Source organism: Nycticebus coucang, chromosome 4 (assembly GCF_027406575.1).
Source record: "Nycticebus coucang isolate mNycCou1 chromosome 4, mNycCou1.pri, whole genome shotgun sequence".
Lineage (NCBI taxonomy): Eukaryota > Metazoa > Chordata > Mammalia > Primates > Lorisidae > Nycticebus > Nycticebus coucang.
Window position 1 is genome coordinate 73,325,631 of NC_069783.1, and position 27,954 is coordinate 73,353,584.

The 27,954-nt window shown below is 41.4% G+C and overlaps 1 protein-coding gene across 1 annotated transcript in view; it reads right to left on the reverse strand.

Moving 5' to 3' along the window:
- Positions 1–27,954, reverse strand: part of M1AP (meiosis 1 associated protein) — a 119,063-nt gene that overhangs the window by 22,891 nt on the left and 68,218 nt on the right. Inside the window, exon 5 of the mRNA XM_053590022.1 lies at positions 10,344–10,517. Coding sequence (XP_053445997.1) covers positions 10,344–10,517 — 174 coding nt within the window. The remainder of the gene's footprint in view (positions 1–10,343; positions 10,518–27,954) is intronic.

Sequence of the window (27,954 nt, forward strand, 5' to 3'; positions counted from 1 at the left end):
AAGTTTTTCACCAAAAAGTATACCTGGCTTGAATACTGACAACACACTTGCAAATATATGAATGTCAAGTACTTATGAGAAGGATAGTTAATTATTTGTGAAATGACTGTATTAACTGCAACATGAAGTAAAAAAAAAAAAAAATAGAAATAACAGAAAAGGCTCGGTGCCTGTGGCTCAAGCGGCTAAGGCACCAGCCACATACACCTGAGCTGGCGGGTTTGAATCCAGCCTGAGCCCACCAAACAGAGTGTTACAAAGTTGGGAAAATAATTTTAGCAGGGCTCAAATCTAGAGCCCATGTGCTACTCATCATTCAGAGCCCAGTTGCACAGGTGCCAGACCCCAAACCAAACAAGAAGATATTCATCTGTCATTCACTGTGCATTCTTTCTCAGAGGAAGTACCTGGAGATGATGTGAAGGGTTCTAGGCGCCCAAAAGGCAGGTGGTATGAGGTAGAAAACTCTATGAGGAGAGCTCAGGGCTTTTGTTTTGTTTTGTCTCATTTTTTTTTGTAGCGAGCCACAGAAAATGTGAGCCACAGATTATCTGTAGGTCCAGAAATTCATTGTGGCAATGCATCAATTTTAAGAACAATAGATACCTGTAGTATTATCTTTATTGCAGTTGTTTAAAATCTCTAGTGGGTCACATCCACCCTAGAGGAAGCCTAATTTCCTTGGACCGCATTCTACCTGTGCCTGAGTATCTGGATTCTAGTGAAGACTTTCCCATCCAGAATAGCTGACTGGAGTCTACATGTACATTTCACTATGGCTGGGCCTGGTAGCTCATGCCTGTAATCCCAGCACTCTGGGAGGCCGAGGTGAGTGGATTGCTTGAGCTTCTGAGGTTGAGACCAGCCTGAGCAAAAAGTGAGACCCTGTCTCCACTAAAAATTGAAAAACTGAGGCAGGAAGATCGCTTGAGCCCAAGAGTTGAAGGTTGCTGTGAGCTATGACACCATGGCACTCAACCCAGCTTGAAACTCTGTCTCAAAAAAGAAATTTTTCACTATGAAAAAAAAAAAAATACAAATTCTACTATGCACCCTAAAGACTTGCAGATTTCTGACCAAATGATTACTGATGGAGATAAACATTCTTGCTCTGATGCTGGTGCTAAAAGCCTTGGGAAGAAGGATGGGAAGCCAGAAAAAATCCTGATTAGCACCTTGGGCAAATGTCATGCAACAGTGGGAGATGGTCTGGTTGCAGGAATTCTTCGCCTTTGAGGGCACCAGCTCTCCTAATGAGAAAAGTGAATCTCTATCATTCAGAATTTCCTGGTATGGAGGCTGAGAGGTCTGCGTTTGATGCACATAGTCTGGGCTGACAGTAGTCAAATGTAAAAAAATGTAGATTTCTGATTTTAATACTTAAGGATCAGACTTCTCCAACTCCAGATCCCTGGAGTCTCCTGGCTTCAAAACCTGGCTCTGCTATTAATTTTCTGTGAGGCTCTGGGAAGGTGATTAATTTCTCTAAATCTTAGTTTTCTTATCTGTATAACAGAGATAATATTGTGTTTAATTAATTCTAAGACACATTTTTTTCACATACTAACATCTCTGTATGTGTCTTACAATTGCCATTGGCCAGATACTCTTACACCCTTACTACTCTAACCTAAAGATCTCTCTCAATGAGCATAAAATAATATTTCTAAGTGACAAGAGTGAGCTGCATCATGTTTAATTGGCAATGCTTTCTTTCTAAGAGTACATAAGGTAGTGGTGTGTCTTATAATTGATAGCATTTCATTTTTTTTTTTTAGAGACAGAGTCTCAGTGTATCACCCTGGGTAGAGGGCTGTGGCATCACAGCTCACAATAACCTCCAACTCTTGGCCTTAAGTGATTCTCTTGCCTCAGCCTCCCAAGTAACTGGGACTACAGGTGCCTGCCACAATGCCCAAATATTTTTTATTGCAGTTGTTTAGTCGGCCCCAGCTGGGTTCGAACCCGCCACCCTTGGTGTATATGGCTGGCACCGTAACTATTGTGCTACAGGTGCCAGGCCTTGATAGCATTTCATAGAGTAATACTACTTACCTCATGATGTTGGGTGGGAATGAAATGGGATAATGCAAGGAAAGGAGTTAACTTACTGCTTGGCACAGAGGGAGGTCTCACTAATATTAGCTGTAAACTAGCTTCTGTATAAAGTTGCCAGCCACCTTAAATAGGGAAAATAGAGAAGTGAATTCCAGAAGATAGGACAGGGAGAAGTTGGTACTATCAGCCTTGGAAAAGGGTGGGTGGGTGTGTGTGGGGGGGAGAAGGCCCTGAGAAGAAGATTTGACACACAAAGGAAAGACAGCTTGAAACCAAGTTAACTTTTCAAAGGCACTCTAGGTCGAAATGGGGGAGATGAAGAGACCTAATGGGTATTCCTAGAAAGAAAGAAAGAGTCTTGGGAAACCATAATCCTGTCTAGTAACTCTCTAAAGGGCTCTTCCTTGTCTCAAAGAAACAATGGTCATGAAGAGTTCCGTAACAGCTGAAGAAAAGAGAAATATACAGCCAATGGCCAAGGGAGATCCCTCAGAGGAGGCAGTAACCAGAGTGGGTTGTGTGGAAGAGGGGCTTTGGTAAGTATCATGTCCAATCTAGCCTTCAGTCCTCAGTGATCTCTGTAGCTACCAATATCCCATTCAATGAGAAAGATGAGTACAAGTTCCCACCCCTAAAGGAGAAGACACACTTTAGTCCTTTTCCTTTGAGCTGGACCCCAAGGAGTCAGCTTTCCCAAGCTCCGTGTGGTTAACCAGACTGATGGATCCATCTGCAGGCCCTGCTACCCTAGGTCATGCCCCAACCTTCACAGAGGAGAGAAAGAAATGGCTTGTTCCTATCATCTAGTGGGACCTGGAATGAAATATCACTGTCAGGAAGAACAGTATCCAAGTTGGCATGCCCACTAGACTGATCTCTTGGTTTTAATAATTGCCTGAAGTGCTTTGTGAATATGATCTTGGGCTACTGATTGTCCTCCTGGGGGCTTGTCTCTGTAGTTGCTTTGATTTTTCCTCAATTTGCTGCCTCCCTAGTGAGAAGATCTCTGTTTAATCTTAGTTCACTTCCTCTTGCCACAGGCTCTGTTGATATTGCTGAGGTACTGGCATGCCTGTAATTATAATGTCAATAATATTTACCACATAAAAAATGAGTATAGGGTGGAGGAAGGCGGAGCAAGATGGCAGCCGAGTAACAGCTTCCTTGCATCTGGGCACCGTGAGTCTGGGGAGATAGGACTCCAGGCATCTCTGGCTGGTGGGATCTGCCTATCATCACCCCTGAGAGGATACAGGGAGTCAGCGAGAGACCTCTGGACCCCAAGAGGAGGACTAAAACAGTGGAACACCGGCAAGTGGTTGCATGTGTTCAGTAGCAGCGAGACTGCAAACCAGAAAGGCCCTACCTGTGAACTGTTTTGGTGTCTTTGGACTTGGCACTCAGCTGAACTGCCTTGGGGAGAGCCTGAGCGGGAGTGCGGAGAACTCTGGCCGTTGTCTAGGGCCCCAGTCTGAGCCGCTGAGCCAGACGGAGTTATTAGTGTTTGGCTCTGAGTCACAGGCAGCCATTGTGAGCGATCTGCCCTGGCAAGCTCCGCCCTCAGGGTCGCAGAGCTAGAATTGGGTGGGAGCTGGTAACCCAGCGACCAAGTAGCCTAAGGGCGGGGTCTGAGCCGCCTTGCAGCCCTAACCCTCGGGGGCAGAGGGAGACCAGTTTTGGCACACAGGGTAAGTGGATAGCCACTTCAGCAGTGATTCCAGCGACAAGCACTTCCCTGGGAAAGCTTCTGCTCAGCAAGTGAACAAGTTCAAAGTGCCTTTTAAGTGGGCTGAAGAGAGATTTAGGGTGTCTACCTGCTGGGGTTTGAGAAACTAGCAGCCTTCAGTCGTCTCAGAACTGTAATTAACATCTCATACCCCAGAAGACCACGTGTTGCCCAGACAATATTCAATAACATATACATACTGCTTTGTTTTTGGTTGTGTTTTTGTTTTTTTTGGTTTGGTTGTTTTTTTTTTGTTTATTTTGATGTTGTTGATTGTTGTTTTGTTTTTTAAGTTCAACCTTTTCCATACAGATCCTTTTTCTTTCTCAATTTTTCTAGTTTAATTATAATTTCCCATTGCTGCCTATTTCAATAATTAGAACTTCATTTTTGTTAGTGTTTCTACCGCTATTATTTGTTTTTTCCAGCCAATTTTATCCCGTAAAGTTTTCTGTTTGCTTGTTTTGGTTTGATTTATAGCATTTTTGTCTTTCCTCTCTACTTGGTGGAGGTGGGGTACTGTGTCTGATCAGGTTAGCAAAGAGCTGCTGACCTCAAGGGAACCACCCAACTGGGCACCCCCAGAAGGTGTTTTTTTTTTTTTAAGGTTGTATCAAATACCCTACTGGACACCTATATTGCTCTGTATCCCTCTTTCTGTGCCTCTCTTCTTTTTGTCAATATTCCTTTTACCCACCCCCTCTCCTTTCTCTATTTTTTTTTTTTCTTATCACTTGGTCCTCCTTTCTTTCATCCCTTTTTTGCTCTTCAACCTTCTCACCCTTCTGGTCCTGTAACCCTTAGTCCACAGGCACGAGAACTTAAAGAGCAAGAGGAAGTGAAAGGAAAATTAGGGCAAGGAAACAGATAAAAGAAATCACTCATGAGGAAGAATCAGCAGAAAACTCCAGGCAACATGAAGAACCAGTCCAGAACAACCCCGCCAAGGGACCATGAGGTAGCTACTGCAGAGGATTCCACCTATACAGAAATGTTAGGAATGACAGAAAGGGAATTTAGAATACACATGTTGAAAACAATGAAAGAAATGATGGAAACAAAGAAGTAAACTGCTAATAAAGTGGAAATTAACCAAAAGGAAATTCAAAAACAGAATCAAATAAGAGATGAACGATATGAAGAATATAAAAAGGATATAGCAGAGCTGAAGGAAATGAAACAGTCAATCAGGGAACTTAAAGATGCAATGGAAAGTATCAGCAACAGGTTAGACCATGCAGAAGAAAGAATTTCAGAGGTAGAAGACAAAGTTTTTGAGATAACTCAGATAGTAAAAGAGGCAGAAAAGAAGAGAGAGAAAGCAGAACGTTCACTGTCAGAATTATGGGACTTTATGAAGCGTTCCAACATACGAGTTATAGGAATTCCAGAAGGGGAAGAAGAATGCCCCAGAGGAATGGAAGCCATACTAGAGAATATTATAAAAGAAAATTTCCCAAATATCACCAAAGATTCTGACACACTGCTTTCAGAGGGCTATCGGACCCCACGTCGCCTCAACTCTAACCGAGCTTCTCCAAGACACATTGTGATGAACCTGTCCAAAGTCAAGACAAAAGAAAAGATTCTGCAAGCTGCCAGGAGTAAGCGCCAGTTGACCTACAGGGGCAAATCCATCCGATTGACCGCAGACTTCTCTAATGAAACTTTCCAAGCAAGGAGACAATGGTCATCTACCTTTAATCTACTTAAACAGAACAATTTCCAGCCCAGAATTCTGTACCCTGCTAAGCTAAGCTTCAAAATTGATGGAGAAATCAAATCATTTACGGATATACAAACATTGAGGAAATTCGCCACAACAAGACCAGCTCTACAGGAAATACTTCAACCTGTTCTGCACACTGACCACCACAGTGGATCAGCAGCAAAGTAAGAACTCAGAAATTAAAGGGCAGAACCTAACCTCCACACTGATGCAAAAGATAAAACTAAGCAATGGACTCTCACCAAATAAGACGAATAGAATACTACCACACTTATCAATTATCTCCATAAATGTTAATGGCTTGAATTCCCCACTGAAGAGACATAGATTGGCTGACTGGATTAAAAAACACAAGCCATCCATTTGCTGTCTGCAAGAAACACACCTGGCTTCAAAAGACAAATTAAAGCTCCGAGTCAAGGGTTGGAAGACAATTTTTCAGGCAAATGGAATTCAGAAGAAAAGAGGAGTTGCAATCTTATTTTCAGATACATGTGGATTTAAAGCAACTAAAGTCAAAAAAGACAAAGATGGTCACTTTATATTGGTCAAGGGAAAAATACAACAAGAAGACATTTCAATTCTAAATATCTATGCACCCAATTTAAATGCTCCCAGATTCTTGAAACAGACCTTACTCAGTCTGAGCAATATGATATCTGATAATACCATAATAACAGGGGACCTTAACACTCCTCTTACAGAGCTGGACAGATCCTCTAAACAGAAATTCAACAAGGATATAAGAGATTTAAATGAGACCCTAGAACAACTGTGCTTGATAGACGCATATAGAACACTCCATCCCAAAGATAAAGAATATACATTCTTCTCATCACCCCATGGAACATTCTCCAAAATTGATCATATCCTGGGACACAAAACAAATATCAACAGAATCAAAAGAATTGAAATTTTACCTTGTATCTTCTCAGACCATAAGGCACTAAAGGTGGAACTCAACTCTAACAAAAATGCTCAAGCCCACCCAAAGGCATGGAAATTAAACAATCTTCTGTTGAATAACAGACGGGTGCAGGAAGAAATAAAACAGGAAATCATTAACTTCCTTGAACATAACAACAATGAAGACACAAGCTACCAAAACCTGTGGGATACTGCAAAAGCAGTTTTGAGAGGAAAATTCATCGCTTTAGATGCCTACATTCGAAAAACAGAAAGAGAGCGCATCGACAATCTCACAAGAGATCTTATGGAATTGGAAAAAGAAGAACAATCTAAGCCTAAACTCAGTAGAAGAAAAGAAATATCCAAAATCAAATCAGAGATCAATGAAATTGAAATCAAAAGAATCATTCAGAAAATTAATGAAACAAGGAGTTGGTTTTTTGAAAAAATAAATAAAATAGATAAACCATTGGCCAGACTAACGAGGAATAGAAAAGTAAAATCTCTAGTAACCTCAATCAGAAATGATAAAGGGGAAATAACAACTGATCCCGCAGAGATACAAGAGATCATCTCTCAATACTACCAGAAACTCTATGCCCAGAAATTTGACAATGTGAAAGAAATGGATCAATATTTGGAATCACACCCTATCCCTAGACTCAGCCAGGAAGAAATAGAGCTCCTGAACGGACCAATTTCAAGCACTGAGATCAAAGAAACAATAAAAAATCTTCCAACCAAAAAATGCCCTGGTCCAGATGGCTTCACTCCAGAATTCTATGAAACCTTCAAGGAAGAGCTTATTCCTGTACTGCAGAAATTATTCCAAAAAATTGAGGAAGAAGGAATCTTCCCCAACACATTCTATGAAGCAAACATCACCCTGATACCAAAACCAGGAAAAGACCCAAACAAAAAGGAGAATTTCAGACCAATCTCACTCATGAATATAGACGCAAAAATTCTCAACAAAATTCTAGCCAATAGATTACAGCTTATCATCAAAAAGTCATTCATCATGATCAAGTAGGCTTCATCCCAGGGATGCAAGGCTGGTTTAACATACGCAAGTCTATAAACGTTATCCACCATATTAACAGAGGCAAAAATAAAGATCACATGATCCTCTCAATAGATGCAGAAAAAGCATTTGATAAAATCCAGCATCCTTTTCTAATTAGAACACTGAAGAGTACAGGCATAGGTGACACATTTCTAAAACTGATCAAAGCTATCTATGACAAACCCACAGCCAATATTTTACTGAATGGAGTAAAACTGAAAGCTTTTCCTCTTAGAACTGGAACCAGACAAGGTTGTCCTCTGTCACCTTTACTATTCAACGTAGTGCTGGAAGTTCTAGCCAATTCAATTAGGCAAGACAAGGAAATAAAGGGAATCCAAATGGGAGCAGAGGAGGTCAAACTCTCCCTCTTTGCTGACGACATGATCTTATACTTAGAGAACCCCAAAGACTCAACCACAAGACTCCTAGAAGTCATCAAAAAATACAGTAATGTTTCAGGATATAAAATCAATGTCCACAAGTCAGTAGCCTTTGTATACACCAATAAGAGTCAAGATGAGAAGCTAATTAAGGACACAACTCCCTTCACCATAGTTTCAAAGAATATGAAATACCTCGGAGTATACCTAACGAAGGAGGTGAAGGACCTCTATAAAGAAAACTATGAAATCCTCAGAAAGGACACAGCAGAGGATATTAACAAATGGAAGAACATACCATGCTCATGGATGGGAAGAATCAACATTGTTAAAATGTCTATACTTCCCAAAGCAATCTACCTATTCAATGCCATTCCTATCAAAATACCAACATCGTACTTTCAAGATTTGGAAAAAATGATTCTGCATTTTGTATGGAACCGGAAAAAACCCCGTATAGCTAAGGCAGTTCTCTGTAACAAAAATAAAGCTGGGGGCATCAGCATACCAGATTTTAGTCTGTACTACAAAGCCATAGTGCTCAAGACAGCATGGTACTGGCACAAAAACAGAGACATAGACACTTGGAATCGAATTGAACACCAAGAAATGAAACTAACATCTTACAACCACCTAATCTTTGATAAACCAAACAAGAAAATACCTTGGGGGAAAGACTCCCTATTCAATAAATGGTGTTGGGAGAACTGGATGTCTACATGTAAAAGACTGAAACTGGACCCACACCTTTCCCCACTCACAAAAATTGATTCATGATGGATAAAGGACTTAAATTTAAGGCATGAAACAATAAAAATCCTCCAAGAAAGCATAGCAAAAACACTGGAAGATATTGGCCTGGGGAAAGACTTCATGAAGAAGACTGCCATGGCAATTGCAACAACAACAAAAATAAACAAATGGGACTTAATTAAACTGAAAAGCTTCTGTACAGCTAAGGAGACAATAACCAAAGCAAAGAGACAACCTACACAATGGGAAAGGATATTTGCATATTTTCAATCAGACAAAAGCTTGATAACTAGGATCTATAGAGAACTCAAATTAATCCACATGAAAAAAGCCAACAATCCCATAGATCAATGGGCAAGAGACATGAATAGAACTTTCTCTAAAGATGACAGACGAATGGCTAACAAACACATGAAAAAATGTTCATCATCTCTGTATATTAGAGAAATGCACCCCTGAGATATCATCTAACCCCAGTGAGAATGGCCCACATCACAAAGTCTCAAAACTGCAGATGCTGGCGTGGATGTGGAGAGAAGGGAACACTTTTACACTGCTGGTGGGACTGCAAACTAGTACAACCTTTCTGGAAGGAAGTATGGAGAAACTTCAAAGCACTCAAGCTAGACCTCCCATTTGATCCTGCAATCCCATTACTGGGCATCTACCCAGAAGGAAAGAAATCCTTTTATCATAAGGACACTTGTACTAGACTGTTTATTGCAGCTCAATTTACAATTGCCAAAATGTGGAAACAGCCTAAATGCCCACCAACCCAGGAATGGATTAAGAAGCTGTGGTATATGTATACCATGGAATACTATTCAGCCATTAAAAAAAATGGAGACTTTACATCCTTCGTATTAACCTGGATGGACATGGAAGACATTATTCTTAGTAAAGCATCACAAGATGGAGAAGCATGAATCCTATGTACTCAATTTTGATATGAGGACAATTAATGACAATTATGGTTATGGGGGGGAAACAGAAAGAGGAAAGGAGGGAGGTGGGTGGGGCCTTGGTGTGTGTCACACTTTATGGGGGCAAGACATGATTGCAAGAGGGACTTTACCTAACAATTGCAATCAGTGTAACCTGGCTTATTGTACCCTCCATGAATCCCCAACAATAAAAAAAAAAAAATGAGTATAGGGTGGTGCCTATGGCTCAGTGAGTAGGGCGCTGGCCCCATATGTTGAGGGTGGTGCATTCGAACCTGGCCCTGGCCAAACTGCAGCAAAAAAATAGCCCGGCATTGTGGCGGGCACCTGTAGTCCCAGCTACTCTGGAGGCTGAGGCAAGAGCATCACCTAAGCCAAGAGCTGGAGGTTGCTGTGAGTTGTGATGCCACAGCACTCTACTGAGGGCAATAGAGTGAGACTCTGTCTTAACAACAACAATAAAATGAGTATATTGAGAAAAATATTTGGTTCATTGTGCTCTTATGCAGTGTAGCTGATGCCCTGTAATTGAGGTGTCTGTGACTCTGCCCCTAAACTAACTGGCCCTTGGTAGCTGGGCCTAATTAGTCTCAGCTTTCTAACTAAACTTTCTAAATAAGAAATTTTCTTCTTATTCCTCATGCTTATACTGTACAGCCTCATCCATTCAATCCTCAACTACTCTGTATTCTCATGACTCCGCCAATCCAGAGTCCTAATCCTAGACAAGGATAATCATAGTATAATCATTATATATCTTTTGAAGGCTGTATACTTGGATTATCTGTGGCTCTGGAAATGTTGCTGAAACATCGTGAAGGAAGAAGAAGGTGGATATGTTCTTGGTCTGTTCCATTGTTATGCAGCCAGGCTTTGAAGAAAATCTCCATGCTGACAGTATCATTGTCTATAGTCTGAAGGTCGATGTCAGTTCCCAGGATAGAACTCTCTGCAGAAGAAAGAGAAATAGTAGTTAAATTGTTTAATTCGTTTTTTTTTTTGAGAAGGGTTTTCACTTGTTTGCCCAGGTTGTAGTGAGTGATGTCATCACAGTTCACTGTAATCTTGAACTCCTGGGCTCAAGCGATCCTCCTTCTTACGTCTCAGCCTCCCAAGGAGATAGGAATATAGGTACATGTCACTACAGCTGGCTAAGTTTTTAAGTTATATTTATTTTTTATATTTTGTAGAGATGGGGCTTGCTATGTGGCTCAGGTTGGTCTCAAACTCCTGGGCTCAAGTGATCTTCCCACCTTGGCCTCCCAAAGTGCTGGGATTATAGTGTGAGCCACCACATCTGGCCTGTTTAACTCTTTAATTATGAGTTTTGAAAAACATAAATTTTTAAACACACCCATCATTTGACCCAAAAATTTTACCTCTAGATAACTAGCCTGGAGACATTCTTTGACAATACACAAACATATATATATATATATATATATATATATATATATATATATATATATATAGATGTTTACTATAGCACTGTTGTAATAACTAATAATCAAAATCTCAAAGAGGAAGCAATTCAAATGCCCAACAGTAGGGAAGTATTTAAGCTATGGCACCTTTGGGCTGGGCAAGGTGGCTCACTCCTATAATCTTAGCACTCTGGGAGGCCGAGGTGAGTGGAAATAGCCAGGTGTTGTGGCGGGAGCCTGTAGTCCCAGCTACTTGGGAGGCTGGGGAAAGAGAATCACTTGAGCCCAAGAGTTTGAGGTTGCTGTGAGCTATGATGCCACAGTGCTCTAACGAGGGTGACAAAGTGAGACTCAGTCTTAAAAAAAATAAAAAGTTACGGCACCCTTAAACTATAGAGTATTATGTAGCTGTTAACAAAGTAAGGCTAAAACTACTGATATGGCAAACTAAGAGATAACGAATAAAGGAAGTTGTAGAACAGATAAAATACGGTCCTTTGTATAAACTTATGTTTTTATAAAGTTTATATAAAGGACCATAAAATTTATAAACTTATATATATATAAATATAAGTATATGTATAAGTTTATATGTATATAAACATATATATATTTTTTATTGTTGGGGATTTATTAAGGATACTAGAAACCAGGTATAAACTTGTATTTTTAGATAAATTTATATGAAAATAAAACTGCCTCAATACATACAGATGTATGTACGTGCATTTTACAAAGATTTGGAAGTGTACCATCAAACTGTTAGCAGTGTATAAGGAGTGGAAATGGAGTAGGGTTCTGAGATATGTTCCCTTTTTACTATTTATACTCTGTACTGTTTGAATTTTATTAGAACATTTGAGAATATAAAAACAACCCCCAAATTGTATAGCAATGTAAATTGAACAATTAACAAGGGAGACTTCAACTTCATGTTCTTATAGTGAAAATGTGTTCATTATTGCTGCTGTTATAAAAAGTGAATTTAAAAAACTAAAAGAAAGATGGATTTCTGAGCTCCCCCATATAATACAGAAGTAAGCATGAAGCATTAGTCATTGGCATAGTGTATCTCACAAGAGTAGTCAGCAGCAAAGAGGATGGAGATATTCTGGTGGAGTGTGATTTAATTCCATCCAAATGAATGGTGCCAGGTAGGGGTGTACAAAGGCTTTCCTGGTGTACTTCCAGCTTCCAACATCAGTTAGGGTCTGAGTCTTCAGGCAAAGACAAATATAAGGTGGTAGGGGAAGCACAGAAGAAATGAGGCAAGAACTGGAAAGAAACTGGAGAGGAATATGACTTTCTTTGCTTCATCATGAGGGACTCTCTGAAATACTTTTACAAAGAGCTTAAGAAAAACCAGTTGCTCCAATGAATTAACTTCTGTGTATGACTCATGGACTCCAGGGAGAAGGCTGGATTATTTCTAGAACGACATTCCTGAGGACAAGTCTGCAGAGGTGGCAGACTTTCCACAGGGAACAAAGGGGCTTCAGTCCAACCCGTTGGTGAGATTTAGATGACTTCATGGCATATTTAACAACTTACCCTGCGGCCAAAAAGGGGCACCAAATGTTCTCTATGCCAGAATGTACTATCTTCCACGAATACTTAGGAGGCTTTATTAGTAAGCTAGTTATTTCATTCATTCATTCATTCCATCAGATACATATGATACTGTGTGTCCTTAAGGAATTTATAAAGCAACATTAATCTTGACCATTCCTTCTCAAATCTCATCTGCCACCCATGTTTTAGAGTACTACTGTGATATGTATAAAGTAATTGCCAGTGAATCCTTTCTTTCTTTCTTTTTCCCTTTTTCTCAGATACAGGCTCTTGCTCTGTTGCCCAGGTTGGACTACAGAGGTGCAAACATAGCTCGCTGCAGCCTCCAACGTCTAGGCTCAAATGATCATTCTGCCTCAGCCCTCCTAGGTATCTGGGATCATAGGCATGAGACATTGTGCCCAGCTAATGTGAATATTATTTTGCCACTGCACTCTAGCCTGGGCAACAGAGTGAGGACCCTGTCTCCTAAACAAACAAACAAAAGAAAAACCCCAAAAGAGTGTGGAAATAAGAAAAATAGGGGTTTCTTCGGATAGTTAAACTATAAAATTAACACAGAGTGGTGAGGTCAGTGAAAAATAATGACCTTAGGAAGTGAGAATGACATATATCTAATGTGAATATTATTTTGCTACAGGCAATTTAATTTTTTCTGAGCCTGAAGCCTAAACTTTGACTTGGATAACAAGTATAGAAATGACTGAGTGGCTTCTCTTCAGTGAGGCAAAACAATTCTTAAAGCATAAGGGGCAGTTACAGAACTAAAGAATTGAGCAAAAGAGCTCCGAAAGTAGAGAGGATAAAATTGCCCATAGTTCAAATGACAGAATTTTGAAGAAGAGAAATAATTGTTTCTTTTTTTCTCTCTAGGGAAAGGGTAGAAGATTAGAAACTCCTACCATGGACAATGTGAGGCCATAATGCAGATATCTCCCACTAAGAATCTGGAAATAAGGCTGAGCACGGTGGCTCATGCCTGTAATCCCAGTGCTTTGGAAGGGTGAGGTGGAAGGATTTCTAAGGCCGAGAGTTTGAGACCAGCCTGGGCAACATACATAGTGAGAGCCTGTCAGAACAGAAAAGAAAAGAAAGAAAAGAAAAGAACAGAAAAAGAAACAGAAAAGTTAGTTGGGTGTAGTTGGCATGTGCCTATAGTTCCAGTTACTTGGGAGGCTGAAGTGGGAGGTTTGCTTGAGTCCAGGAATTTGAGGCTGCAGCAAACTATGGTTGAGCCACTGCACTCTAGCCTGGGCAACAGAGTGAGGACCCTGTCTCCTAAACAAACAAACAAAAGAAAAACCCCAAAAGAGTGTGGAAATAAGAAAAATAGGGGTTTCTTCGGACAGTTAAACTATAAAATTAACACAGAGTGGTGAGGTCAGTGAAAAATAATGACCTTAGGAAGTGAGAATGACATATATCTAAGGAATGAATGTGTCTATTGGAAGGGTAGAGGGTTAGCCAGAAATGATGCACTGAGAAGGGGAGAGACATGGGCACACTCCACCAGTACTTGCCCACTTGTGGCTCAGAGAAGTCACGCTGTCTCAGCAGATGTGTCCCAAAGGCAAGGATATGTTTGTCAAGCCCCTGCTCTTGATGATTATGGTAGTTATGGTTCTTTTTTTTTAGAGACAGAGTCTCACTCTGTTGTCCTCAGTAGAGTGCCGTGGTGTCACAGGTCACAGCAACCTTTAGCTCTTGGGCTTAGGCGATTCTCATGCCTCAGCCTCCCAAGTAGCTGGAACTAAGGTGCCCGCCACAACACCTGCCCGCCACAACACCTGGCAGTTTGGCCAGGGCCAGGTTCGAACCTGCCACCCTTGGTATATGGGGCCGGTGCCCTACTCACTGAGCCACCGGCGCCGCCCGGTGGTTATGGTTCTAACTTATCCTTCAGTCTTGAGCTTGGGAAGGTGAGTATGTGTGTCTGGGAGGATGTTGACAAAATCAACTTTCTTTTTTTTTTGTAGAGACAGAGTCTCACTGTACCGCCCTTGGGTAGAGTGCCGTGGCGTCACACGGCTCACAGCAACCTCTTAACTCTTGGGCTTACGCGATTCTCTTGCCTCAGCCTCCCGAGCAGCTGGGACTACAGGCTCCCGCCACAACGCCCAGCTATTTTTTGGTTGCAGTTTGGCCGGGGCTGGGTTTGAACCCACCACCCTCGCCATATGGGGCTGGCGCCCTACTCACTGAGCCACTAATCCTGCAAAACTAAAGAACCAGGCTTGAAGGATAGTCCTATATGAAGGAAAATGCTGTGCCTCCAGGTCCACCTGGCAGCCAGCCAGACAACTAGTCTTCCCTGCTGACATCTCATCCGCTTTCTGACATTCTTTTTAACTTCTTAACCTTTGTGTTCTTAGAAGAGGCACGGAGCAGAGCTGTTTTCTTTGAAAAAGTTCTCATGTAATCTGCATAGAGGTGCTGTGCTCTAAGCTTGAGCCTTCCCTTTTGCAAGCTCAGAAGGGAGTGAGCACCCTCTTGGGACAGACTCTCATTGGTCAAACTAGAGACAAATGTGTAAACCAGAACACTTTTTTTTGAGCCACAATTTCACTTGCTCACCCTTGGTAGAGTGCTGTGGCGTCATAGCTCATAGCAACCTCAAACTCTTGGGTTCACGTGATCCTCTTGCCTCAGTCTCCCAAGTAACTGGGACTACAGGTGCCCGCCACAATGCCCAGCTATTTTTTAGAGACAGGGTCTCGCTCTGGCTCAGGCTGGTCACGAACCTGTGAGCTCAGGCAATCCACCCACCTCAGTCTCCCAGGTGCTGGGATTACAGGCTAAACCAGAACACTTTGAGAGAATTTCTTTTCCTTTTTCTGTCTCTGGTATAAGCATTCATTTTCTTGTGCCAGTAGCTTCTTAGCTATCCTAGTAAATTCCAATATTTCTTATGTACTGTTGCCAGTTACTCTTTCTGAAATGCAGTTTCATCAGATCCCACCTTTGCTAAAGAGCACACACTGCCTTCCTGCACCAATTGGTACTATCCAATATTGCACGAATATCCTCCCCTTCCTTTACTCAATACCACTTAAATGTAAACTCTTCAAGGGTAGGAATTGTTTTTCACTTGTATCTTCCCTATTAGTGCCTTACATAGAGCCGAAGCTTAGCAAATGCCTGTTGAGTTCAACAATTGCTCCTTCCTCCCTAGCTCTCACGTTTTCTTCCACCTCTTCTGTTTTGGCTTAGTCTCCTTGCCACATGACTTCCTTCCTTAGTGCTTTTATTACTTCAATCCACAGCCTGCATCTCCTCCGGAATTCAACTCAGGACTATGTTCAGGAAGTTATGCTTAATTATATCCTCCCTTATCTGGCTTTAATTAGCACCCTCTGGGTATCGGTGGGCTTCATTTGGGCAATATTAATCACATGTGCTAATTTGTTTCTTCGGAAGATTTTCTTTTGCAAGTTTATGAAAGGTGATGAAATTTAATGGAAAGACCAGGGTTTAACTCATGGCTTGAAAGTGAGTTTAGTGAGTTGTGAGCTATGAGATTTTGGGCAAAGTGGAGAGTACAATTTATCTTTTAGTTATAGTGAGGTGCTAAAAAGTGAGATGATTATCTATGAAGACAGGCGGTAGGTAACACAGTATCATCTTCTTCTCTCTCATTTACAAAATGATTAGCTTTTATAGGAGATTAATGTACTTTCCTGTTTAAACATATTTCCCCCACCCCCTGCCCCGTCACTTCTCTTGGTCACCGCTTTCTCCTCACCTCTACCACATGTAAGAACACCAACACTTACTACGTGCTGTTCCTCACAAATACAACTAAATGTGCTAAACCAGGGGACCTGGGATGAGAGCTCTCAGTTCTTAGATGTTGAAGAGCAACTACTGCACTTGCCAGACAGCAGGGCGCTGCGCACAGATGAATGAGTCATTCTGACAGCATGGAAATAGAAAGGTTACATAGAGGAGCAAGGCTGCCGCTCTGTGTCTGGGTGGTTAAGAGGAATAAACCAGGAAGGCCTGGTCACCGCAGCGCACGCTGCAGCCTGCAGTCACATTGTTTTTGGACTTACCTTGCCCCCGTGTGGCCACAAGTGTGACATCTTTTACTGAGTTCTTTTTGAGCTTTTCTGGAAGGGACACAATAATGGGAAAAACTAAGAAAGTCAAGCAATTGATTGAAAATCAGGTAATGCCTAAAGCAGACTTGCAGAAGGAATCTTAAAAGTGAAGTGTGTTTAAAATAGTAGACTTTAACACAAATATGTGCATATACAATGGCTGTATTTCTCTCTTGACACATAATGTCTAAAAGCAGAGGTCTAGAAAAAAGGCACTCTTACTCCTCCTGCACATCCTCCCCAGTCCCCAAGGGTCCTGGCCTCGAGACTAGGCCTGTTCCTCTCCAAATGGCCCTCATGTGGCCTGTCCACTGGTGTCATAGATGGACTTCAGGGGTTCTGGGAAATTATATCATATGTGTATTTTGGTTGGGTAGAGGAAGGGGATATAGGTCCTTAGCTTTTATTAGATTCTCTAAAGAGATCTTGATCCCCAAAAGATCAAGAATCACTAAAAAGACTATGCAGCCATAGTATTGTAGCCTGCCTGGGTCAGTTTACAATCAGCTGTCTACTCTCTGAAAACAGGATAGCTACAGGGTGTTAACAACTAGCATAGGTAAGCAGAGCAGATAAAACTTACTCAAGAACAACTATGCAGAGTAATTCAATCACTGTCCTTAAATCAACACATAAGGATAATACATAAGAGCTCACAACGTTAGGGCAGTTCAGCTATTTTTTCTGAGCTAATTTGCTTCATTTGTGGAGATGATGCTTGGACCCTAGGAAAAAAGGAGAAGCCCCTTGACAAGAGGTGGCAGGAGTGGTGGTGGTGATGGTCATGTGGACTCAATGCAGAGAAGTGAGTGTAAGAATGGCTCTAGTGGTCATGCCCCTGGCCCCTATCTACAAGAGGGTTAAAACTTCACTAGCACCATAATGAGAGGCAAAATTTATATCCCAGAACTCTTCTCAGGGATAGAACCATTGTCATTACTCATTCACTTATCCATTCTTTCACTCATTTAATTTGTCACTCAGTCAGTTTCTTTCTTTTTCTTTTTTTTGAGACAGAGTCTCACTCTGTTACCCAGGCTAGAGTGTCATGGTGTCAGCCTAGCTCACAGCAACCTCAAATTCCTGGGCTCAAGCAATCCTCTTCCCTTAGCCTCCCAAGTTATTGGGACTACAGATGCCTACCACAATGCCTGGCGAATTTTTCTATTTTTATTTATTTTTTATTTACTTTTTAAATTTCATATTCATATAAGAGTACAAGTGATTTGGTTACCATATTTGTGGTTGTTAGGTAAGGTTCCTGTTGTAGTTGTGTCACACACCTAGGAGGTATGCCATATACCCTTACATTGTGCCCATTAGGTGGGAATATACCAATCCCTCTCCCTCCTCCCCTTTCCCTTATCCATCCTGCCCCCCTAATTTTTCTATTTTTAGTAGAGACAGGGTCTGGCTCTTGCCTAGGCTGGTCTTGAACAACTCCTGAGCCCAGATGATCTTCCCACCTCAGCCTCCCAGAGTGCTAAGTTTACAGGCATGAGCCACCACGCCTGGCCACTCAAGCAACTATGTTTTTTTTTTTTTTTTTTTGAGAAAGAGCCTCAAGCTGTCCCCCTGGGTAGAGTGCCATGGCATCATAGCTCATAGCAACCTCTAACTCCTGGGCTTAAGCGATTCTCTTACCTCAGCCTCCCAAGTAGCTGGGACTACAGGCGCCCACCACAACATCTGGCTATTTTTTTTTTTTTTGCAGTTTTTGGCTGGGGCTGGGCTTGAACCCACCGCCTCCAACATATGGGGCTGGTGCCTTACTCCTTTGAGCCACAGACGCCACCCATGCCTGGCTATTTTTTGGTTGCTGCCGTCATTGTTGTTTGGCGGCCCGGGCTGGATTCGAACCTGCCAGCTCAGGTGTATGTGGCTGGTGCCTTAGCTGCTTGAGCCACAGGTGCTGAGCCATATACCCAAATTCCTTCCCTTCCCCTTCCTTTCCTTCTCCTCTCCTCCCCTCCCCTTTCCTTCTATTCCATTTCCTCCCCTTCCCTTCCCTTTTCTCTTCTTTTCTTTTGAGTCAGGGCCTCTATCTGTTGTCCAGGCTGCAGTACAGTGGCCTAATCATAATTGATTGTAAACTTGAACTCCTGGGCTCAAGTGATCCTCCTGCTTCCTGCGTCACTGGGACTACAAGTGCACACCACCTGCTGGCTCCTTTAAAATTTTTTTTTGTAGGCTCAGTGCCCATAGCACAGTGGTTACAGTGCCTGCCACAAACACGGAAGTTGGTGGGTTTGAACCCAGCCCAGGCCAGCTAAAACAACCATGACAACTGCAACAAAAAGTAGCAGGGTGTTTTGGCGGGCGCCTGTAGTCCCAGCTACTTGGGAGTCTGAGGCAAGAGAATTGCATAAGCCCAAGAATTTGAGGTTGCTATGAGCTGTGACACCATGACACTCTACCAAGGGCAACATAGTGAGATTCTGTCTCCAAAAAAAAAAAAAAATTTTTTTTTTTTTTTTAGATACAGGGTCTTGCTTGTTGCCCAGGCTGGTCTCAAATTCCTGGGCTCAAGTGATTCTCATGCTTTGGCCTCCCAAAGTGCTAGAATTATAGGTGTGAGTCACTGTGCTTGGCCTAAGGGTTCTTTATTAAGGATACTAGCAGATATTTATCCTTTATTAAGGATACTAGCAAATATTTTCTCCTAGTTTTTCAGCTATCTTTTGACATTGTTTATAGTGCTTTTTGCCATGCCAAAGACTTTTATGTAGTTAAATAAGTAAATGAATATTTTCTTGGATTTTGAGTCATAGTTAGATAACCTTTCCTCATGCTGAGATTACAATGGAATTCACCAATGTTTTCTTTTAGTACTTGTTTATATCATCCTTTATGTTTGGATTCCTGGTCTATATGGAATATTTTTTGAATGGCTAACCAGTTGTCCCCAGTATTACTTTTTTTTGTGTGTGTGTGAGATAGAGTCTCACTATGTTGCCCTTGGTAGAGTGCTGTGGTGTCACAGCTCACAGCAACCTCAAACCCTTGGGCTCAAGCAATTCTCTTGCGTCAGCCCCTCAAGTAGCTGGGACTACAGGCACCCGCCACAACACCTAGCTAGTTTTTTGTTGCAGTTGTCATTATTGTATAGCTGGCCTGGGCTGGGTTCCAACCTGCCAGCCTCCGTGCATGTGGCCAGCACCATAACCACTGTGCTACGGGCACCGTGCTCTACCAGTACTACTTTTGAACAAATTCATCTTTGCCCTAGGGATCTGAGATGTCATCTCTATCCAATGCTAAATTATATCTTGTATGTATTTCTGGACCCTGAATATGCATTGAACTGAGCCCAAATTAATTCTTGCACTGTACTAACTAGTACTATAGTGCTAGGTATAGGATGGGACTGATTTCAGATAGAGAAGTGGCTGGATTGTCACCAGGTTGGGTGGCAGTAACATAAGTCATTTGCCAAGTAAAACAGTAAAGCACCCTCATGTTAGAGTATCAGTGAGTATGGAGAAAAGATGGGATTTAATCAGAAGAACTTCTTTTAAGTTCCTAACTTTCCTAAAGATAGACAGAAAAATGATGGAGAACTTGAGCTTATAGAGCTGAATAGAAGGTAAAAAAGATAAAAATAAAGAACCAAACTGATCAAGAGTGAATAAGGGGCTTCCAGTCTGGTTACATTCTAGTACCTAACAATTAGTCTTCCTGTAATGATAGCTATAAACTTGGAACAATGTGTTTAAGAAACCAACAACCTGAGGGCTCTGGAAACTGAACAAAAGTAGATAGACTTTGGAGAGGAGTTGAAAGTTGGAGTAAATGGCTAGCGTGGAATTAATCCCCTATTTTTTGCACTTTTGCCCTAATGGTGGCCACAGTCACAGCAGTGTGGTAGCAGCTAAGACTTTAAGAGAAAAGACTCTGTCTTTCACTGGCATTGCCAGGTGAAGGGATCTGTGACAATGAGGGCCTCCCGCGAGTGAAGAAGAGATCTGTGAAAAGATAGAGAGAGAGACAGAGAGCCCTAAATTATGGGTTTAAACTCAGGCCAGGCACCTAGAGGACCCTTGCTCTACAAACGTCCATGGCTCAGTGAGTAGGGCACTGGCCCCGTGTATTGAGGGTGGCGGGTTCAAACCTAGCCCCGGCCAAACTGCAACAAAAAATACCCAGGCATTGTGGTGGGCGTCTGTGGTCCCAGCTACTCGGGAGGCTGAGGGAAGAGAATCACCTAAGCCCAAGAGCTGGAGGTTGCTGTGAGCTGTGATGCCACGGCACTCTACCGAGGGCAACAAAGTGAGACTCTGTCACTAAAAAAACAAAAACAAACAAACAAACAAAAAAACCCCCAAATGTATGGGGCAAACTGAAATCATCTTATTGTTTAGGCTTAACAAATGGGACTGAGGTCTGAGTCTCTGCTCATTGCAGGCACAATTGGTTGCAGTTTGGGTCTAACCAAGTTAATTGTCTGAAAAAATAAACACTTTTTAGAGCAATATAATACAATCCATAGTCTCTATAATTTTCACATGTGTTTTTGTCATACAGACAGAAAACTATGACCCAGTCTCAAAAGAAAATACAAATCAACAGGTATAAACCCCACAATGACAAAGATGTTGGATTTATCAGCTAGGGACTTTAAAATAGCATACTTATAATTATGCTCAATGAAGAATGGAAAGTATGTTCATAAAGAATGCAAAGACAGCAGTTATTAACAAAGAAAAAGGAAATATAAAAAATTTCAGAATTGAAAAACACAGTATCTAAGCAAAACACCCTCATTGTATGGATTTACAAGCAGAATGCAGATGAATAGAGGAAAGTGACTTAAAGATACATCAATAGAGCTCTAGCTGAGGAAGACAGAGGTAACAGCAATTTGGACAAAACAAAACCAACCAACCAAACAAAAAACCAAAGAGTCTTGAGCTCCGTGAACAATTTGAAAAGGTTCAACAAGGGTAATTAGAATCCTAGGAGAGATGAGAAAGAATGAGGCAGACAAAATATTTGAAGAAATAATGGCAGAAAATTTCCCAAGTTGGGTTAAGGATATACCTTTATAGATTCAAGAGGCTTAGTGAACCCTAAACAGGAGAAATTAGGAAAAAATCCATGCCTACTCACATCACTGTCAAGCTGCTAAAAGACAAACATGAAGAGAAACTTATTTATTTATTTATTTTGAGACAGAGCCTCCAGTTATTGCCCTGGGTAGAGTACCATGGTATCACAGCTCACAGCAACCTCCAGCTCTTGGGCTTAGGTGATTCTCTTGCCTCAGCCTCCTGAGTAGCTGGGACTATAGGTGCCCGCCACAACACCCGGCTATTTTTTTTGTTGCAGTTTGGCCAGGGCCGGGTTCCAACCCGCCAACCTCAGTATATGGGGCCAGTGCCATACTCACTGAGCCACAGGCACTGCCCTGAAGAGTAGCTTCTTAATAGCAGCCATAAAAATGATATTTTACATACAGGGAAAGATTTAGGGACTGCAGCTTTAAATCAGAAACCATGAAAGGCCAGTGGAACAACATTTTTAAAGTACTGAAAAATAAAATTCAGTCAATCCACAGTTCTGTATACAAGAAAGATATTCTTCAAGCATGAAGGTGAAATAGATATTTTCAGATGAGAATTTATCATCACCAGAACAGGCTAAGAAAGATACCAAAGTTCTTTAAGCTGAAGCAAATTATATCCAAGGGAAACTTGGATCTTTAGGTATGAACGAAGAGCCACTGGAAATGACAGGTATATGAGTACATATAAAAGACTATTTTCTCTTAAGTTCTTTAAAATTACATGTTTGTTTAAAACAAAATCTATTACAATGTCTTGTAGATGGAATGCTTACAATGTAGATGGAATACTCACGATAACTATAACATGAAAGACAATGTATGTGTATGGGGATGGTAAATGGAACTACGTAATTTCAAGGTTTCTATATTTTAGATAAAATGATACTATATTAATTCTCAGTAGGCTGAAAAAGAGTTTAAAAATATATTCTAATTTTTACAAGGGTTCTACAATCCATGTGAAGTATTGAAATCCTGAGGGTTCTACATTTTAGGTTATATGATACTGTATTGACTCTAAGTAGACTGTAAAAAGTTAAGGATGTATAATGCAATCCACAGAGAAGCCACTAAAAATGCAAAGAAGAATAGTCAACTGACAACAGACAAATTAAAATAGAATTTTAAAATATTTAAATAATCCAAAAGAAAGCAGGGAAAAATATAAAAAAAAGGTCAAATGAAAAATAAAATAGTAGATGGACTCCAACTACATCAATACTTATGGTAAATGTTAATGGACTATACATTCCAAATAAAAGCCAGAGATCATCAGAATGCATAAAAAGCAAGATGCAATTATGTGCTATCTATAAGAGACAGACTTTAAGTAGAAACACATAAACGAGTTGAAAGTAAATGGATAAGATGATCACAGTAAGATCAAAGAGAAATGAAAACATATGTCCCCCCGATGATTTGTTTATAGATACTCATGGCAGCTTTCTTCACAATAGTAAAAAACTGGAAACAACTGAAATGCCCACATACATGTGTATGGTTAAAAAAATGTGATACAAGGCTGGGCACGGTAGTTCAAGACTAATTCTAGCACTCTGGGAGGCCGAGGTGGGTGGATTGCTTGAGCTCAGGAGTTCAAGACCATCCTGAGCAAGAGCAAGACCCCGTCTCTGAAAAAAAAAAAGTGACACATTCACACAATATACTATTATGCAGGAATGAAAAAAAAACCAAAACTCATGGCTTGGCGCCTGTAGCTCAAGTGGCTAGGGCACCAGCCACATATACCAGAGCTGGCGGGTTCGAATTCAGCCTGGGCCTGACAAGCAACAATGACAACTACAATCAAAAAATAGCCGGGTGTTGTGGCGGGCGCCTGTAGTCCCAGCTACTTGGGAGGCTGAGGCAAGAGAATTGCTTAAGCCCAAGAGTTTGAGGTTGCTGTGAGCTGTGATGCCATGGCACTCTACCCAGGGTGACAGCTTGAGACTCTTGTCTCAAAATAAATAAATAAATAAATAGTAAAAAAAAAAAATAAAATAACTTAAAAAAAAAAAGAAAGAAATTCATAACAACATGGATGAATCTCAAAACCTGAATGAAAAAAGCCAGGAACAAAAGAAGCATATACCATATGATTATACTTATATAGAATGCAAACTAATGTACAGACAAAAAGAAGATGGGTGGTCTGATTGGGGGATGGAGGGAGGGATGGAGTATAATGAAGCAAGAGGAATCTTTGGAGGATAAAGAAAATGTTATATATTTGATTGTGGAGATGATTTGTGGGCATATACAACTGTCAAAACTCACTAAATTGTATACTTTGAATGGATGCAGCTTATGGTATATAAATGATTCCTCAATAAAATCAGTGAGAAAAAGGAAGGGGTTATTATTTTTCTGAAACCATAGCTTTTTTTAATGAAATAAATGTCTCTGCTAAAAATATTTAGGAAATAAATAAAATTGTGGTTCTAATTTAGTCTTAATGCCACAGGGAAATGACTATAATGTAGTTATCAAAGACAAAGCCAATGAACAGTTGTGTTTTCTGGTTTATTTTCTATGACACTGAAAGGGGAAAAGTTAATGTCTATGGTCTGACAATTGCACTGAAGCATAGAAGAGGTTCCTTCCACCCCCTTTCTTTCTGGAATCTTTTAGGAAGTAATGAATCATTATCGTCTGTGTTTGGGTTGCTAACATTTGCTGTTCCCTGAGAAGACATATGGATAAAATACCTTTCCAAAAGTGCTTGACATCGATCCCTTGCAAAGTCTAGAAGGAAATATTAAACAGATGGTTTGTGAGCACTTAGCAAGGGAACCTGATATCCTTATGTGTGGCTGAGAAATATAGCCTAGTTGACAGCATCGTTAGATTGATTTGTAACTGGCTGAAAGGCTTACATACCCAATGAGTGCAGACTGCTTGCTGTCAACCTGGACAGAGGCCCTCTGAATGTGAAAGTGTATTGATCACAGTGGCCATTTTATTTTTGGCATATTTATTACTTAGCCATTCTTTAAAAAGCTATTGTAAATTTTTTATATGAAAATGAATACATGTGATATATACACAATGGCCATAAAGTTCATGTTCAATTTAAGATAGACAACTATTTAAATTGCACACAATATGTTATGAAGCACAACAACAAAATAAACATTCCTGCCTGCTTTATTCAACTTCAGATGTAGAACATCATCCATACCCCTGAGATAATCTATATGCTTTTTCCTGATCTTCTCTAGAGGTAACTTGGCCACACTGAATTTTGTTTTTGTCATTCCTTTCCCTTAATAAAGTAATAAACAATACTTTATTATTTTGGTTTTGCTTAAGCTTTATAAAGAAGTATCATATAGGCTATATCTTTGATTACTTGTTTTCTCAATATTGAGAAGGTGTATCCACATTGTTATATGTAGCTGTGGGTCACTTATTTTCTTTGTGAATGTCTTATAATATTTATTCTGGATAATAAGTCTTTATTGGTTAAATGAGTTAGAAATATAGTTATGATTTGTCTTGTCACTTTCTTTTTCTTTTTCTTTTTTTTTTTTTTTTTTGCAGGTTTTGGCTGGGGCTGGGTTTGAACCTGCCACCTCCAGCATATGGGGCCAGTGCCCTACTCCTTTGAGCCACAGGCGCTGCCCTGTCTTGTCACTTTCTATATAGTATCCTTTGGTGAACAGAAATTCTTAATTTTAATGTAGTTATACTTATTAATCTTTTATTTTATGATTAGCAAACTTTGTGTCTTGTTTAGGAAATCTTTTTTTCCTCCCTAACCTTTGTCATTGAAATAGTTCTCCAAGGGGGAATTCTGGGAAGATGGCTGACTGGTAGCAACCCTCAGCAGAGGCTCCTGAGCAGAGGAAGAAAACTGGATGGAATTGGACTCTATGAAGCCAAAGATGGGGAGCTGAGCCAAGAAAGAAGTTTGGCAAGTTGTAACTCCAAGGAAGAGCAGGGGGCCTGCGGCAGGCTATCTGCAATGAGCAGGGAACAAAAGACTTCTCATTTTACCTGACTGGAGAGAGCCGCTAAACTCCAGGTCTCTTTCTCCAGGGAGGTACCACTTATGAACCTGGACACCACCCCACCAGGCATAAAATTGAACAGATATTTCCCCCCATAAGTCCAAACTCCCAGTCCACCCTTTCCCCCTCGCAAGGCAGCCTGAAGTTCTGCCCCCTGCAGAGCACAGAGTGTTTGGTCTTGTCCTGAGAGAACTGGGCATAGCATGGATTGCCAACCATCAGGATGGAATCTGTGACTAACAGGGAAGAAAGAGGGTGTGGGAAGAAAGGGACACTCAGTGGGAGGAGGAGGTATAACTGGTTATGACTATGTCCGGCCAGTGGTAGTGTTGATCCTCAGTTTGGGCTGTGTCTGGTAGGATAGGGTGCAGAACCCCCAGCTCTGATGGCACCCACAGCGGGAGAGTGGTTGCCCTGTGTGGACTGAGTTCAGCAAGGGCATGGTCCCCTGATTCCAACAGAACCCTTGAGCAGTAGCTTACTGGGTGTGAACCAAGACCTGAGGGCTAGGGCGTGGTCACTGTCTCTAGCGGGGCTGGTGAGCAGAGGCTTACCAGATGAGGACTGAGACCTGCGGGTGGAATGCCGTGCCCTGACTCTAACAGAACCTGAGAACGGAGGCTTGCCTTGACTGAAACTGGCAGGCGGGGGCATGGTCCTCTGACTCCAACTGGTCTGGTGAGCAGAGGCTAGCTGGATGTGGACTGAGACCAATGGGTGGGGGTGTGGCCCCTGGCTCCAGCTGGGCCTGTGAGCAGAGAAGTGGACAACAGTATGGACTGAGTCTGATGGGTGGGAGTGTGGATCCCTGGCTCCAATTGTGCTGTTGGAGACCCTTGAATTCCTCTCTGTTGGGCAGGGTTTGTACTGCCTGAGACAATTTGGTTGAAACCTGTGTCTGGGGCTGTCCACTTGAGGACATTCTGAGGTTGACCTTTAAAGTTCTGTAGCGGAAAAGAACTGAAGGGTGGGGGCTGGGCACCACAGCTGTTTGTATCTCTTCATAGTCGAGATTCAAACCTAATATTGTGGTCTCTTAGGATAGGGTAGAGGTTGGCTGATAGCAAAACAGAGTTAGCTTGTGCTAGCTCACCAAGTATGTCCTCAGAGACTCTGGCTAAAACTCTGAAAGGGGCCTTTATAAGATTGTAGGAGATAAGCCACAATTACAAAGCCTAGTGCTTTGGTAAGGGGCTATCTCTACTACCTGGGAACCCCAATTCAATCTCACCCTACCAGTTCTAATAATCAAATGGTGGAAAATAAACATGGTGCGGGCCCAACAGAAGAACTCTGGCAACATGAATGACCAGAGTAGATCAATCCCCAAGCCCCAAGAAATGATAAAGGAGATAGAACTGAAGATGCCATGTATAGACAAATGGCAGCAATGTCAGAAATCGAATTCAGAATATGGATGGTGAATAAGATAAATAGATAATAGATAAATAGATAATAAGATAAATAGAATGGAAGAAATTGAATTCCAAAGAGTAGTTCTAAAGTTGTCTCAAGAAATTAATGAAATTAAAGCTCAAGTCACCAAAGATATGGACATAATGAGAAAAGAGATAGCAGAGCTCAAGGAAATGAAAAAGTTAGTTGAGAAGCTCTAAAATACAGTAGAATCCCTCAGTAATAGAGTTGACCAGGCAGAAGAAAGGATCTCTGAAATTGAAGACAAAACTTTTGAACGTGCCCAAACACTCAAAGGGGCAGACAAATGGAGAGCAAAAACTGATCATTCCCTGAGAGAGCTGTGGGATCACTCCAAAACATCAAACATTCGTCTTATAGGAATTGCCGAAGGAGAAGAGGATGGTCCCAAAGGTACAGATGCTCTTCTCCAAGAGATTTTGGAGGAGAATTTCACAAGCATTGTAAGAGATACAGAACTTCAGATAGCAGACAGTTTCAGAACCCCAGCAAGACTCAATCCAAATAAAGCATCTCCGGCTCGGTGCCTGTAGCTCAAGTGGCTAAGGTGCCAGCCACATACACCAGAGCTGGTGGGTTTGAATCCAGCCCAGGCCTGCCAAACAACAATGACAACTACAACCAAAAAACAGCCAGGTGTTGTGGCAGGTGCCTGTAGTCCCAGCCACTTGGGTGACTGAGGCAAGAGAATCGCTTAAGACCAAGAGTTGGAGGTTGCTGTGAGCTGTGATGCTAGGGTACTCTACCAAGGGTGACAGCTTGAGGCTGTGTCTCA